Raw genomic sequence first — 14,786 nt, forward strand, 5'->3', positions numbered from 1 at the left:
TTAAAAAAAAAATAATGGGAAAACCAAAATTTTCTTTTGATTAGGTTAGCTTTGGGTGCCTAAGACAATCTAATTAAATAAGCATTCTGACATATAATTCTGAAATCAAGAAAGGAGAGGATAGGCTAGAGATTTAAACTTGGGAGTTGCTAGCTTTCAGATAATAAGTAAGACTCTGGGACTGGATCACCTACGGGAAGCATACAGAAGACTCAGGACTAAACCCTGAAAAAACCCACCTTACCTTTTTTTTTTTTTTAAACATAGGTAGAGAGGACAAGTGACTAACAGAAGACAAAAAAAAAAAAAAAAAAAAAGCCAGGTAAATGGAGAAAATCTGAGCCAAGTATTAGTGAAACCAGAAGTTTCAAGAGAGGAGTAACTGTGTCAAATAGTCCAGGATAATGGAAACAAAAGTATTCACTGGAAGAAGTCACTGGTGACCCTGATAAGAGTAATTTTAATGGATTGGTCAGAGGGAGGACACTAGGGACCGGGGAGATGGCTCAGTAGAATAAGCACTTGCCTGGCAAGCACAAGGGCCTGAGTTCAATCACTGGTTCTGGGGAGAAAAAAAAAAAAAAAAAAAGGAGGACACTAGAATCTCAACAATGAATAAAAAGTGAGAAAGTTGAATTGGCAAGAGATGGAAATCTGGTTATGAAATTAAAAAAATTACAATGGTAATTGGAGAGGCAGGTGAGGGATACCAAAAATAAAAATTTGTATGCTGTAGGGAGCAGTGTGTGCATGTTCTTGTTTTGCTGCAGTACTGGGGACTGAATTCAACATCTTGGGCATGCTAGGCAGGTGCTCTACATTCCCAGCTCTGGGAACACATGGTTTCTTGGAGATAGGATTTGGTGGTTGGTTGTACTGGGAAACAACATAGAGGAAGGAAACCAATGTTATCTACAGTATAGACAGTAATACCATTTAAGATCAAGAACATAGACGCAAGGGCAAATCAATTTTCCTCTAAAGATCATGTTTCTAATAATAAGCAAGCTTTCTCTTTTGTGAAGTCTCCTTTAAAAAATGTGAAATATGGGCTGGGGAGATGGCTCACAGCACTTCCCTGGCAAGCGCAAGGGCCTGAGTTCAATACCCGGTTCCGCAAAAAAAAAAAAAAAAAAGTGAAATATGGCCCAGTCTTTCTAAATTGTATCACTTTCTGATTTAATTAATCTCTTGATGAGATTAAAACCTCTCAGACAGTGATGATAATGTTAACCTAATCTAGTCACTACATAAGCCAAATGAATAAAAATGAGTTTGTACTAGTGGAATGGATGTGAAATTCTCCATGGATGGGACAAGAGTCACAATTTTGCAATTAAAATACTGAATATTTAGGCTAGGCAGGGTAATATGCACCCTTTCCAGGTATGGGGAAGATCAAGCTCAGGAGTCTCAAAGAAGCCTAGGTAACACAGTGAGAAGCTCATCTGAAACCAAACACTAAAGACTTAAAACTGATAACCTGTAGTGGAACTATATTTTTTCTTAAGAAATTAGTCCAATTTAATACTGCTCATACCGTGACATAGCTTAATACTCCCTTGCTCCTTGGGACACTACATTTAATTTTCATGGGCGTGTTTTTAGAACCTTAAGCTTCCTTTCCAAAGGAAATTAATATCAGTTCTTGTGACAACCCAGAGAGATGAATTGCTCCTGCTAGCTCAAGAGAGTGCTAGGAGTAAAAGACAGAAACTGCAAGAAGATAAAGTTAAGACTTAGTCCATTCTGATGTTTTATGGTAGGCGTTTGGAAATGTTTGAAAAACTGAATCTATGGAAAATGGACGGGCTTCAGGTACTTCTACAAGACCTCTAATCTTCAGAAAAAGATGAAGGCTGCAAGCATCTCCAAAAAGTTCTATTTTTTTTTTTAACAATATCGGAAGCACTATAATATAGCATACCATCCCCCCCCATCCCGCCTGATAACTGAGTTGCTGGAAGCCAGATAGGATTCACCGTTCCCAGAATAAACAATTCGATCGTCTGACTGCAGGTCATTGGCCCTAGGTTCTTCCCATTCCTGGTCTTTTCCTGTGGCCCACTTTTCAAAAAGCTCCGAAAGACGTAACCCTACGAAGCCTGTCGATTCAACAGGCCACCCACCCAATTCACCGGTTCCATATGTTACTCTGTTTGGCGAAGAGCAGCTACCCTGCCTTTCTCTTCCTCGCCTCTCGTAGAGTAGGAAAGGCCTGGGGGAGCCCCCTTCTTTCCGCTGACGGCTCCCTAATGCCTCTTCCCTTACGCGACCAGGCCGTAGCAGTCCGGTTCCCCACCTGACCCAAACGAGAAACACGCTCTCCAGTTTGAGCTTTACCTGCTAGGTCCGCCGCTTCTCCGGTGCGCAAAACCCCAACCGAGGAAAATGGAGTCGTCGAACCGAGACTGGGAAAGGATAGTAAGGACCCACCGCACGGCCCCTCTGCCGCGACCGCCGCCACTGCTGCGTCAACGTGCTACGTCACTTCCGGCTCCCTGTCACCGAGAGTGGGCGGGCCACGGCTTGCTCTCTTCTCTTTGGCTCTTTGGGACGTTTTTGTCTGGAGAGTGCGGAAGCTCCCAGAAAGCGAATTGGGAAAGCAGCTGTCACACAGGCCTCGAAACACAGAGAGGAGATCGAATACAGCCTGGCCCGGAGGGTTCGTCAGGACGCTCTAGCCGAAGGAACCATAAAGATCACCTGAGAGCTTCTTCCCTTCCTCTTTTCATTGCTTCCGCCTCAGCTTCTGGTTCCGGGGAGGGGCTAAATTTTCTTCGAAGATTAGGGCGACTGAGGTCCAGCTAGGATGGCTGTTGTACCTCTCTTGTTGTTCGGAGGTTTATGGAACGCTGTAGGAGCATCCAATCTGGCTGTCGTTACTTGCGGTTCTGTGCTGAAGCTGCTCAACACGCGCCATAATGTCCGACTTCACTCACACGACGTGCGCTATGGGTCAGGTACAGCTGGGTACCGGGTTGAAGTGGGCTGGAAGGGCCTGGTAGACTCCGGAGGGGGCGGGGCCCTGGTTAGGGGTACCCGGGGGAGGTTTCAGAGGTCCAGAGGAGGTGAGATGGACGACTGCGCTGTTTCAAGGCAATTTAGTCGTAATATCTGCTTCTATGTAGTTTGAACCCGGGTCCTTGCGATTGCCAGGCAGGCGCTTAGACCTCCGAGCTATCTCCCCAGCCCTAATTTTCTTATAAGGAACTGAATGCAGTAGTAGGCATTGCAAAGGAAGCTGAATTTTACCGTATGAGATCAAAATGCTTCATGACAATTTGTTCGTTCCGAATAGATTTAAGGAACATCTACGATGTGCCTAATATTGTTCTAGATATAGTTGATATAGTGAATCTGTAAAGTCAAGAGAAAGAAAGTAAAGGGCCAGCAAAATAGCTCATTGGACTAAGCGCCTGCTTTGGCAAGCTCAGGAACCAGGGTTTGATCCCCAGTCCTGCATGCCCCGCCGGCCCCGCCCCCAGGGCCTGCTAAGCCAGCGACCGAATTTAGTCATGGTGGCGCATGCCTGTAATCCCAGCGCTGGGGAGGCTGAAAACAGGAGGATCATGAGTCTGAGCTGCGTGGTGAGACCCTGTACCAAATACATTTTATAAAAAAAAAAAAAAAAGACAGGGGCTGGTGAGATGGCTCAGTGGTCTAAAGCACCTACTTAGAACAAGCTTAGCAAAGCACAGGGACCGCGGTTCAATCCCCCAGCACCACATGCCAGCCAGCCCCACCCTCTGGTGGGTTGAGCTGGCCACACACACACACACACACACAAATAAAAAAAGTAAAAAAAGACAAAAAGAAGTTGAAATGCTGGAGAATTAGCTCAATGATTGACTATTTACCCACCATATGCAAAGCTTTGGGTTATGTCTCCATCACTGAAAAGAAAAAGAAGGAAGGAAGAAACAGGGAGGTATGAGTAGTATTTGAGATAACTTTGATGACTGATGATGCTGTTAGCTGAGAGGAAGTTCTCTCAAATGGGCTGGTCTGCATAGTTCATGATGGAGGATTGGGAACCTGTTTCCTTAGCTAAGGAAGGAACTGAATTCCCATTCAGATGTCCTAACCTAGCAGTTATTTAAGTGAGCACCAACTGTATTTTAGTCTTTAAAAACATTTGATGTGGTTTTATAGTTTGGATCTACTGAATTGAGATAGAGGTAAGAAACTGTAGGTTTCAAATACTCTTGGAGCTCAGAAGAGGGATCTTTGCTGAACCTGAGATATAGTTAGATACAGCATTGGGCAGATGGTGTTTGTGGTGTGATGAGAGTGGATGAAATTGCACAGTTTGAACATTAAATTCTTTGTCAACTGTGAAGCACTGGAGATCCTTGTTAAAAATACAAATGCTTTTGTACTGAGTCCCAACAAGTACCTAAGAACAGATAGAAACAGAACTCTGGGTAATCCCAAAGTGTAAGGATTAGGGTGGGGTGGAAAAAAATGAAAGATGAAATGGAGACTGAAATTTAGTGAGCAGGGCTGTGAAGACTGAAAGAGCTGTGAGATAGTAACTTGAAATGAAGGGCTGTTGGTTTGCCTTTTTTCTTTTCTTTGTTTTTTTTTTGTTTTTTTGTTTTTTTGTTTTTTTTTTTTTGTGGTACCAGAGATCAAACCCAGTACCTTGCACTTACCAAGCAAGCACTTATTCCACAGAGCTATCTCCCCACTCCTCCTTTTTTTTTTTTTTTTTTTCCTTTGTAGAAAGATGTAACAAAGTGTACTAAGAACTCAGTATCTTGTACTTACCAAGCAAGCACTTACTCTACTGAGCTATATCCCTAGCCTCCCTTTTTTTCTTTTCTTTTTGCAGAAAAGTTGTAACAAAGTGTACTAAATGTGGTGGCAGATGCTTGCAATGCTAGCACTGCAGAGGCTAAAGTAGGAAAATTACAAGTTTATGACCAGTCTAGGCTAGGTAGCAATTTCAAAGCCAGTCTGAACTACATAGCAAGAAACTATTTAAAAAAAAAAAAAAAAAAAGTAGTCAAGTCATGAGCTGAGTGGGAGAAGGCAGTAGAGAGGGACTAATAGTTACTTTCATCCAGATAACTAGTACCTATGTTGCATGGTTAAAAAGCAGGTGCCATTTAAAGCTTATTATCAGATAGAGCCAAGAAACTAAATGAGACTATTTGAGGAAAGTATCTGGAAATACTGTATGGGGTGCTTTCAATGAAATGGGAAATGAATGAGAGCCCTAGGGAAAGGAATATCCCTGGAGTTTATGAGAATAACTTGTTTGGAGGAACCTGACAAAAAACAAGGCAAGAAGAAAGATAACTTTTGTGGAACTTAAGTAGTGAAGAGTGTTACTTCCAATTCAACATCATTCTTGATAGAGCTGCATAATAGTTATCCTTTCTAACACTTGAAGGTAATGTGGAGGCCTGGCCAGATAGCTCAGCGGATTAAAGTGCCTGCTTAGGCAGACGCAGGGACTGGGGTTTGATCTGGTTTGATCCCTAGTGCAGGGACTGGGGTTTGATCCCTGGCATGTCATGTGCTGGGTCCCCTGAGATGGTAGTTGAGACTGGGCGTGATGGGGCTGAGACTGGGCATGGTGGGCCTACAATCCCAGTGCTTGGGAAGCTGAAAATAAAAGGATCACTATGAGTCCAAACTGTATGAGACCCTGGAGACCCTGTACTAAAGACATAAAACAAAGCAAAAAGGTAATGTGGAGTTAATAATGATGCCTAACTCAGAGAACAGATGCATGTATTAAATAACATGTAAGCAAAGGACTTGAGTTAGTGCCTGAGACCTGGTAAATGCTCAGTATATATTAATTAGCTATGAATAATATATATATATATATTTTTTTTTTTTTTTCTTTTTTAAATTGGAGACAGGGTCTTATAATGTAGCATAGGTTGGCTGTGAACTTGTGATGATCCTCCTACCTCAGCCTCCCAAGTGCTGCGATTTCAGGCATGTTATTACTATGCCTGACTACCATGTAGCTACATATATAGCCCAATACATACATATATAAATATATGTATAATATTTAGTACAGGTTCTATAGAGTCTCACTACATAGGTGGGACTCAGTGATCTTCCTGTTTTCAGCCTCCCAAGTGCTGGGATTATAGGATTACAGGTGTGTGCCACCACGCCCAGTCTCAATTGCTGTCTCAGCACACCCTGGGGGTGGGGCTGGCACAGCAGGCCCAGGGATTGAACCCCTGACCCCTGTGCCTGCTCAGGCACTTTAATCCGCTGAGGTATTGGGGGGGGGGGCTGCTATTTTGAAACAGTGTCTTAGTGAGTTGCCAAATTGATTGGGTTAAGCTTAAACTTTTGATCCTCCTGCCTCAGCGTCCCAGAGTGTTGGGATTGCAGGTGTATGCTGCCAAGCTTGGTTAAATATTTTTATAATACTGTATATTGATAGGCTCCTCATAGGAGTTTGAGAGTTATATTGACTGCTTGGATAAAAGTTGAAAAAAAGTTAATGGAATTGGGTGTGATGATGCACATCTGTAATCCCAGTACCTGGATTGTTGAAACAGGAGGATCTCTGCAAGTTTGAGAACAGCCTGGGGGCTATAAAAGTGAGTACAAGTCCAGCCCAGACTGCTTAGTGAAACACTGTCTAAAAAAAAAAAAAGGGGCTGGTGAGATGGCTCGGTGGTCTGGGGCACCTACTTAGAACAAGCTTGGCGGAGCACAGGAGAACAGGGACCACGGTTCAATCCCCCAGCACCACATGCCAGCCTGCCCTGCCTCCTGGTGGGCTGATCTGGCCACACACACACACACACATACACACACACATAAATAAATAAATAAAATTTAAAAAAATGTTGGTGGCATAAAGTCATCTTACTTTAATTGTAAAATATGAAAACTTTTATTGTAATGCATAATAGACATTGAACAATATTACAAACATGTTAAAATTATGTGCTTAAATATCTGACGTACACTAATATGTACTCATATGTCTAGTGCTCTTTGGAGCTGGCACACTTAAATATAGTGTATCTTTTTTTCTTGTCTTTTTGAGATAGGGTCTTGCTATGTAGTTCAGGCTGGCCTTGAGCTCACTTTGTAGCCCAGGCTGGTCTTGAATTTGCAGTGATCCTCCTGCATCACCCTCCCAAGTGCTGGGATTACAGGCATGCATCACCATACCTGGCTAACATATCATATCACAACTAAAACTATGATGTATGAGCACATTTAGTAATTTACATAAGATTTTTTTTTGGCAGTACTGGGGATTGAACTCAGAACCTTGCCCTTGCCAGGCAGGCGCTTATGCCCTTGAGCTATCTCCCCAGCCCTACATAAGTACTTTAATGCTGTACAAGAAAAAAGTATTACCAAGTGCAGAGCACAGCAGTTCATGGTGGCGGAAGGCAGCAAGACAGCAAGAGCAAAAGGGAGGAACAACAGCAACAATGGCAACAGAGAGCAAGTCTGTCTCCCTTAAATTGCATTCAGGCTATAGCCCCAGGCTGGGTTTAGTACTCACACCCACAGTCCCAGCAGCACTCACACCCATAATCCCAGTGGATCACTAGTTAGTCACAAACTCTAGAAGTCTGTCCCATGACTGCATGAGGCTTATAGGGGACAACTAGACACAAACCATAACACCAAGCATTGTTTCTTTCCTACCCTTGTACATCAGTTTTATGATACAAGGCACATTGTTGGCCATAGGAAAGAGAAGAATCAGGTTGTACTCACTTGCCTTTCTTTTTTTGACTACAGGCAGTGGGCAGCAGTCAGTGACAGGTGTAACCTCTGTGGATGACAGCAACAGTTATTGGAGGATCCGAGGGAAGACTGCCACAGTGTGTGAAAGAGGAACTCCCATCAAATGTGGCCAGCCTATCCGGCTGACACATGTCAACACTGGTCGAAACCTTCATAGTCACCATTTCACTTCACCTCTTTCTGGAAACCAGGTGAGGTGACATCTAATGGATCACTCATTGCATTACTCATTTGGCTTATTTGATCTCTGAGTTCTTAATCCTTTCTATTCATTCTCTCTGTCTCCCTGGGCCTTGAACATCCTGAGTACATTTCAGTGAACCTCCAGATCTTGGACCACTTGAACTTTGAGGAGTTGTAGACCCCTTAGTGTCTTTTTCCTCCTATCCCCTACTCCTTATATGAGCATGGTAAATTTTCTGTAGCTAAACAAGCAACACTAACAATATTTTTCTCAACTAAAGTCCATAATTTATTCTATAATTTCCCTTTTCATTTGTTTATTTATTTTTTGTATTTTAGTACAGGGTTTACAGGGTCCACAGGGTTTCACTACATAGAGGACTCCAGATTGGACTTGTAGTGATCCGCCTATCAAGAGCTGAGATTGCAGGAGTGTGCCGCCCAGGCCAGTCTCAAAATGCCCTCTCAGCGTGACCATGGGTGGGGCCAGCACTGCATGCTGGGGATTGAACTCCCCGCCACCCCCATCCCTGTGTCTGCCTAAGGAGGCGCTGGGGATTAAACTCAGGCCCTTGCACTTGCCAGGGAGGCACTTATTCCACTGAGCCATCTCCCTAGCCCCCTTCCTTTTCTTTTTTTAATTTTTCTTTTATCTTTTTTTCCAAGCTGATTATTTTCCTTTCTTTCCAATTAATGTTCTTTTTCTGTCCCAGAGTATCACATTACACTTAGTTGTCTCTTTAGTTTTCTATTGGCTATGACAGTTTGGAGGATTACTAGTCAGGTATATTGTTAATGCCCATCTTTTGGAATCTTATCATATTTTTCTTATGATGAGACTTTGTTTATAAAGATACTTTGGAAGAAAATCGCAGAGGTAATGAACTATTTTCATCACATCCTATCAAGGATACATCTATCTACATGATTTTTGTTTGCTGTTGATCTTGATTACATCGCTAATGATACAACAGATTTACCTTGCTAATGTAAGGTGTTAATGGGAAAAATGTTCTAGAGTAGCGGATAGGAGAAAAAAGACACTAAGGGGTCTACATCCCCTGAAAGTTTAGCTAGCTCAAGGCAGGGTGGGATGGAAGAGGGACATCACAGAGCACTGTGATGCCAAAGGGACATCACAGTCCATGCCAAAGCAGTGCAGGCAGACGTGGTAAGCAGGAAGTCCAAGGGATAAGACAAGCCTCTTTCTGTCCCTTACATTGTATCCAGACTACCAGGTGTAGAGCAGTACCAGACCAGAGTGTGGACTATTTTAATAATCATCCATTCTTAATCTTAGCACTCTTACTCCCCGCATTGTACCCTGAATCAGTCATACACTTTAGATTCAGCCACCTCTGAAAAAGCCCCATTTATGGCTGTATGAGGCCCTAAGGGGAACCTACACACAAGATGTAACAAAGCCCAACCTCCCTTTATTGGAGAATGGTATTGGAACCAGGATTTAGGTCTTAGATAAACTTACTGACCCTTAGGTGTTATTTCTTTTGTTCTGATAGAACAAAGAAATGTTTGTATGTATGCATACTTGTGTGTATGTATGTATGCACACATATCTGTAAATACGGATATATTTAGCCATCTATATGTATACTGAGCTACAGTGGGTTCTTTTTTTTTTCAAACAGGGTCTTGCTCTATAGTCCAGACTGGCCTTGAACTCACTATGCAGACTAGGTTGGCCTCAAACTCAGGACAATCTTCCTGCCTCAACATTCCTAGTGCTGGGATTACAGGCGTGTGCCACTATGGCCAGCATTAAGTGGTTTTTTTCTCACGTCTTCAATCCAATCTATCACCATCTAGATCATTCTAGCCTCTTCTGTTTTTATAAATTCCCACTGCAACAATGAGATACCTGACTCCTATAATCCACTATCCATTTATTTGTTTAGTTCCAGTATATAGTGTAGTAACACCAGAATTAGTAGTAGTATTTTTTTGTACCAGGGATTGAACTCAGAACTTGTACTTGTCAGGCAGGCTCTTAAGCCTCTGAGCTATCTCCCTGGCCCACATCAGAATTATTAACTGGAATTAAATTAAATTAATTGGTACTTAATTTATATGATAGAGTACTGTGCTTATGCATCGTTCCTTTTGCCTTTTTACAGACTATTTCCAAATACCTGTTTTTTTGTCATCTAAAGTTATAATTATAAGGGCTGGGGAGATGGCTCAGTAGAATAAGCACTTGCCTGGCAAGCACAGGGCCTGAGTTCAATCCCTGGTTCCACAAAATAAATAAATAAATAAATAAATAACGTTAAAAACTAGCAGGTTTTGGTTGTCACTGTAAATAGTTGGCCTTAAGGAGAATGAGACTGAGATGAACATTGGAATATAGAGAATCTGCTATATTTTGTTTAATACTATATTGCCATCATTTTTTGAGGACAAAATGAAAGCTCAAAGAACTTACATAACAAGGAGTCAAGCTGAAGTTTTAGGTCTACTTCAATCTAAAGCCCATTCTTCTTCCAACTTTTTCACTAGGTCAGTTAAAAACTAGTTACAGGGAGGGGCCGGGGAGATGGCCCAGTGGAATATGCACTTCCCTGGTAGGCGCAAGGGCCTGAGTTCAATCCCCGGTTCCGCAAAAAAAAAAAAAAAACTAGTTACAGGGAACTAGGGAGTTCAGTGAATCTATGCTTAGCATGCTTATGGTCCTAGGCTCAGTCTTTAGTGTGCATGTACACACACACACACACACACAGACACACGGGGTGGGGGGGTAGATATTTAGAGGGATGAAACAGAGTTACTTAAAGTCAAATAACAAGAATTGTGAAGTATTTTCATAAGGGAGGCTGAGACAAGAGGTTCACTTGAGCTCAGGCCAGCCTAGGCAACTTGTTAATGTGTATGAATTCTGCTCTGTTTCTCTGAAATGATAAAAGAAATTGTTTCCAATCGCTATATTGTCAATTACAGCATGCCTGTGGTTCTGGGGCCAGCATAGCATTCAGTAATAGGAATCAAACCTGGGTCCCTGCACTTGCTAGGCAGGCAGTTGGACCACCAAGCTATGTCCCCAGCCCCTATATCCCTATATTGTAAATTGTTGATAGCTATTTCAAGAACCTATCTCTAAAGAAAAAAGGTTGAGACTAATAGAAAATAAAAGACAAATATAGTATTAATTATAGACTTTGGGCTAGGACCATAATCTTATAGTAATTAATTTATCTTTCTCTGAGATATCCTTTGCGTCTTATTTTTCTGCATGTATTTTTTTTTTTAAATAACACTGGAAAGCCTTTTGTCATTTTTGTTATTATTATTTTTATTTATGTTTATGGTTGTTATAGGGTCTCACTACGCAGCTTGGACTCATGGTGGTCCTCCTGCTTTCAGCCTCCCCAGCGCTGGGATTACAGGCATGTGCCACTATGCCTGGACTCTGGCAGGCTCAGCCTGCCCTGGGCGTGGGGCTGTCTTGGCATGTGGTACCAGGGATCAAACCGCGGTCCCTGTGCTTGCCTAAGTAGGCACTTTAGTCCAATGCTATCTCGCCAGCCTATCTTATTATTATTGCACTGCACCACTGAGCTACATCCCCAGACCAGCTTCTCTTTCTTCCTTTTGCCTTGTTTACTCTTTAAGCCTGGGTATTGGTCATGCTAATGTTGCCACTTTCTGTGTTTTCTAGGAAGTGAGTGCTTTTGGTGAGGAAGGTGAAGGTGATTATCTGGATGACTGGACAGTGCTGTGTAATGGGCCCTACTGGGTGAGAGATGATGAGGTGAGGTTTAAACATTCTTTCACCGAAGTACTGCTGTCTGTCACAGGAGAACAATATGGTCGCCCCATCAATGGACAAAAAGAAGTGCATGGCATGGCCCAGCCAAGCCAGAACAACTATTGGAAAGCCATGGAAGGCATCTTCATGAAACCTAATGAGTTGTTGAAGGCAGAAGCACATCACGCAGAGCTATGACTCCGGAGGTGCAGAGCCACTGTCATTACACAGTATTCATAGACCTGTTGCTGCTTCACCCAAGCATCCCTGCTACACATCACCTGGGCAGTGACCATGTCCCCATGGAGATGAAGATACACAATAGAAAGCAGTGGCCGTGTTTGGAAGCTGCAGCTCTCCACTCTTAAATTGGTTGCTCTCCTAGACTTGAGTCAGTTCTGAGTAGAAGACTTACTGGTGAAGGCACAGATGCTTTTTATTCATACTGACATAAGAAACTAAGGAAATTTCCCTCCTAGCTGGAATTTCTCCTCCTTTGGTGCTTAGCATCATGGAGTTTTTTGTTGTATGCGTTTTTTTTTTGTTGTTGTTGTTTTTTTCTAGTACATGTCAGCAATACATAATGATGATATTCATTGTTGGGAGTTGGTACATGTACATAACACATCTTAATTCTTTTTACGTACGATTCACCTCCATTTGTTGGCATGGATTGTTTGTGTGAATTCTCCACTATTTTTCTTTCTCTGAAATGATAAAAATTTATTGTCATTTCTTTGTTGTCATTTATTAATAGCTATTTCATGATATACTTAATCCTCAAATCCTAAGACTTTGGAGATGTTGGAAGTTCTCAGCACGGGCCATTTTAGGTTTACTTACATCCAAGCCTTTTTTTTTTTTTTTTGGGAAGGGTCTACAGAGTGTTCAGGGTCTCACTACTAGATCAGACTCGTAGTGATCCTCCTGTTTACAGCTTCCCAAGAGCTGGGATTACAGGTATGCCACCATGCCCAGTCTGAGCTTGCTCCAGGGGTGGGGCCGGCACGGCAGGCTTGTGGATCGAACCCCAGGCTCCTGCACCTGTTTGCAGGTGCTTTAATCCACTGAGCTATTTGGCCAGTCCTCAAACCTTTTCTTTCTGTCTCTTTTTATTTCTCCCGAAGCACCTCATTAAATTTTTTAGTGACTATGGCTAAAGATCCTCAAAAAATATAGCATAATGTATAGCTAAAGAAATGTTTTACTCTGGATCTGTTGCTGCAGATGAGAAAAAGGTATAAAGGTAGAAAGAAGAGCCAACATTAACTGCTAAATACTAGGCATCATGTTGTAGCTGTTACCTCATTTAATCTTCACAAAAAGTATAACTTAGACACTGTTTTTATCAGTGCAGAAACAGAACAGTTGAGTGTTGCCTGTTTTTTTTTCTTTTTCTTTTTTTGGTAGGGGCCTGGGCATCTGGACAGACAAGTGAACTGAATTCTTAAAACTAGTAAATAATTTTGGGATAGGAATCTAACTGTGTCTCACTGTTTTTACTATGCTATAATTTTTGTATTTAGTTTTTGGAAGATAGTAACTTTTTTGGTTGACAGGATGTATTGTGTTTTTTTTTTTTTTTAATGTATTTGGTACAGGGCCTCACTACACAGCTCAGACTCATAGTGTTCCTCCTGCTCTCAGCCTCCGAATGCTGGCATTACAGGCTGTGCCACCATGCCCAGACTTGGTGGCTGACTCAGCGCACCCAGGGTCAGGGCTGGCACAGCATGTAGTGCTGGGGATTGAAGCCTAGTTCCTGCGCTTGCCTATGCGGGTGCTTAGTCTGCTGAGGGATATCTTGTTTTGAAAGAAATGGGTGAGTTTTTTTCCTCCAACTACCTCATCTTGTCTTTCCTATACTACTTCTAGAACACTTGGTCCTATATAATTTTTTCCTCTTTTAGTAATGAGTACTTGCTTTATCCTCAGCTTTTTTTTTTTTTTTTTTAAAGTACAGGGTCTACAGGGTCTCACTACACAGATCAGACTTGAAGTGATTCTTCTGTTTTCAGTCTCCTAAGCATTGAGATTACAGACGTGTGCTACCACACCTAGTCTCAGTTGCCTTCTTGGCACACCCCAAGGGCAGGGCCAGCATGGCATGCCAGGGATTGAATCCCAGCCGCTGCTCTCTTCCTTAGCAGGCACTTTAGTCCTCTGAACTATCTGGCCAGCCCTATCCTCAGCTCTTTATAAAATTTTAATTTTTTTAAAATTAATTTATTTACGTGTGTGTGTGTGTGGCCAGCTCAGCCCACCAGGGGGCAGGGCTGGCTGGCATGTGGTGCTGGGGATTGAACCGTGGTCCCTGTGCTTTACTGAGCTTGTTCTATTTATTTATTTATTTATTTACTTTTCGGTGGAACTGGGGATTGAACTTGGGCCTTTGTGCTTGCCAGGCAAGTGCTTATTCTACTGAGCCATCTCCCCAGCCCCTACTGAGCTTGTTCTAAGTAGGTGCTTTAGACCACTGAGCCATCTCACCAGCCCCCAGCCCTAAAATTTTAATTTTTAAGTGCATGTCTGGCAAGCATAAGGTCCTGAGTTTGATTCCCATTATCAAAATATATACTTTTTAAATTTTGAGAGGGTCTTGCTAAGTCATCAAGTTAGACTTAAATTTGGATTCCTTAGCTTCCCACATTTCTGTGATTACAAGGGTGTACCACTATACTTAACTTATTCCTGTGTCCTCCATGCATGGTGGTGGAGAACAGAGGTGGCTGCCATCTGCTAGAATTTCACTGATTAGCAAGGTTTTTCAGGGTTTTTTGTTTGTTTGTTTGTTTTAATTTTATTTGTGTGTGTGTGTGTGTGTGTGTGTGTGTGGCCAGCTCAGCCCACCAGGGGGCGGGGCTGGCTGGCATGTGGTGCTGGGGGATTGAACCGTGGTCCCTGTGCTTTGCTAAGCTTGTTCTAAGTAGGTGCTTTAGACCACTGAGCCATCTCACTAGCCCCTGTTTTTGTTTTTTTGAGCCAGGGTCTCACTATGTTTTGTAGTTTAGACTGACCTTGAACTCCTTATGTAACAGGCTGGCCTTGCACTCAACCTCCTGCCTCAGTCTCTCAAGTGCTG

General features: G+C 42.5%; 2 protein-coding genes across 2 annotated transcripts in view; one reads left to right on the top strand and one right to left on the bottom strand.

Annotated features, from left to right (window-relative positions):
* Positions 1 to 2,466, bottom strand: part of Supt6h (SPT6 homolog, histone chaperone) — a 45,080-nt gene extending 42,614 nt beyond the window's left edge. The window contains exon 1 of the mRNA XM_004635409.2: positions 2,344 to 2,466. The gene's annotated coding sequence lies outside the window, so the exon portion shown is untranslated. The remainder of the gene's footprint in view (positions 1 to 2,343) is intronic.
* Positions 2,467 to 2,578: 112 nt separating this feature from the next.
* On the top strand, positions 2,579 to 12,439 carry Sdf2 (stromal cell derived factor 2). The gene is made up of 3 exons (XM_004635410.2): positions 2,579 to 2,963; positions 7,753 to 7,949; positions 11,615 to 12,439. The coding sequence occupies exons 1-3, from the start codon at positions 2,813 to 2,815 to the stop codon at positions 11,900 to 11,902; spliced, it is 636 nt and encodes a 211-aa protein (XP_004635467.1). The 5' UTR covers positions 2,579 to 2,812; the 3' UTR covers positions 11,903 to 12,439.
* The last annotated feature ends 2,347 nt before the right edge of the window (positions 12,440 to 14,786 follow it).

Source organism: Octodon degus, unplaced genomic scaffold (genome assembly GCF_000260255.1).
Source record: "Octodon degus isolate 3935 unplaced genomic scaffold, OctDeg1.0 scaffold00072, whole genome shotgun sequence".
Classification (NCBI taxonomy): domain Eukaryota; kingdom Metazoa; phylum Chordata; class Mammalia; order Rodentia; family Octodontidae; genus Octodon; species Octodon degus.

What these genes read in the sequence shown, in the direction of transcription:
- Sdf2 (XM_004635410.2), top strand. Translation starts at nt 2,813, where the DNA reads ATGGCTGTTGTACCTCTCTTGTTGTTCGGAGGTTTATGGAACGCTGTA. An exon ending in CGACGTGCGCTATGGGTCAG is followed by an intron (nt 2,964 to 7,752) that starts GTACAGCTGGGT and finishes TTTTGACTACAG; the next exon opens with GCAGTGGGCAGCAGTCAGTG. An exon ending in CACCTCTTTCTGGAAACCAG is followed by an intron (nt 7,950 to 11,614) that starts GTGAGGTGACAT and finishes TGTGTTTTCTAG; the next exon opens with GAAGTGAGTGCTTTTGGTGA.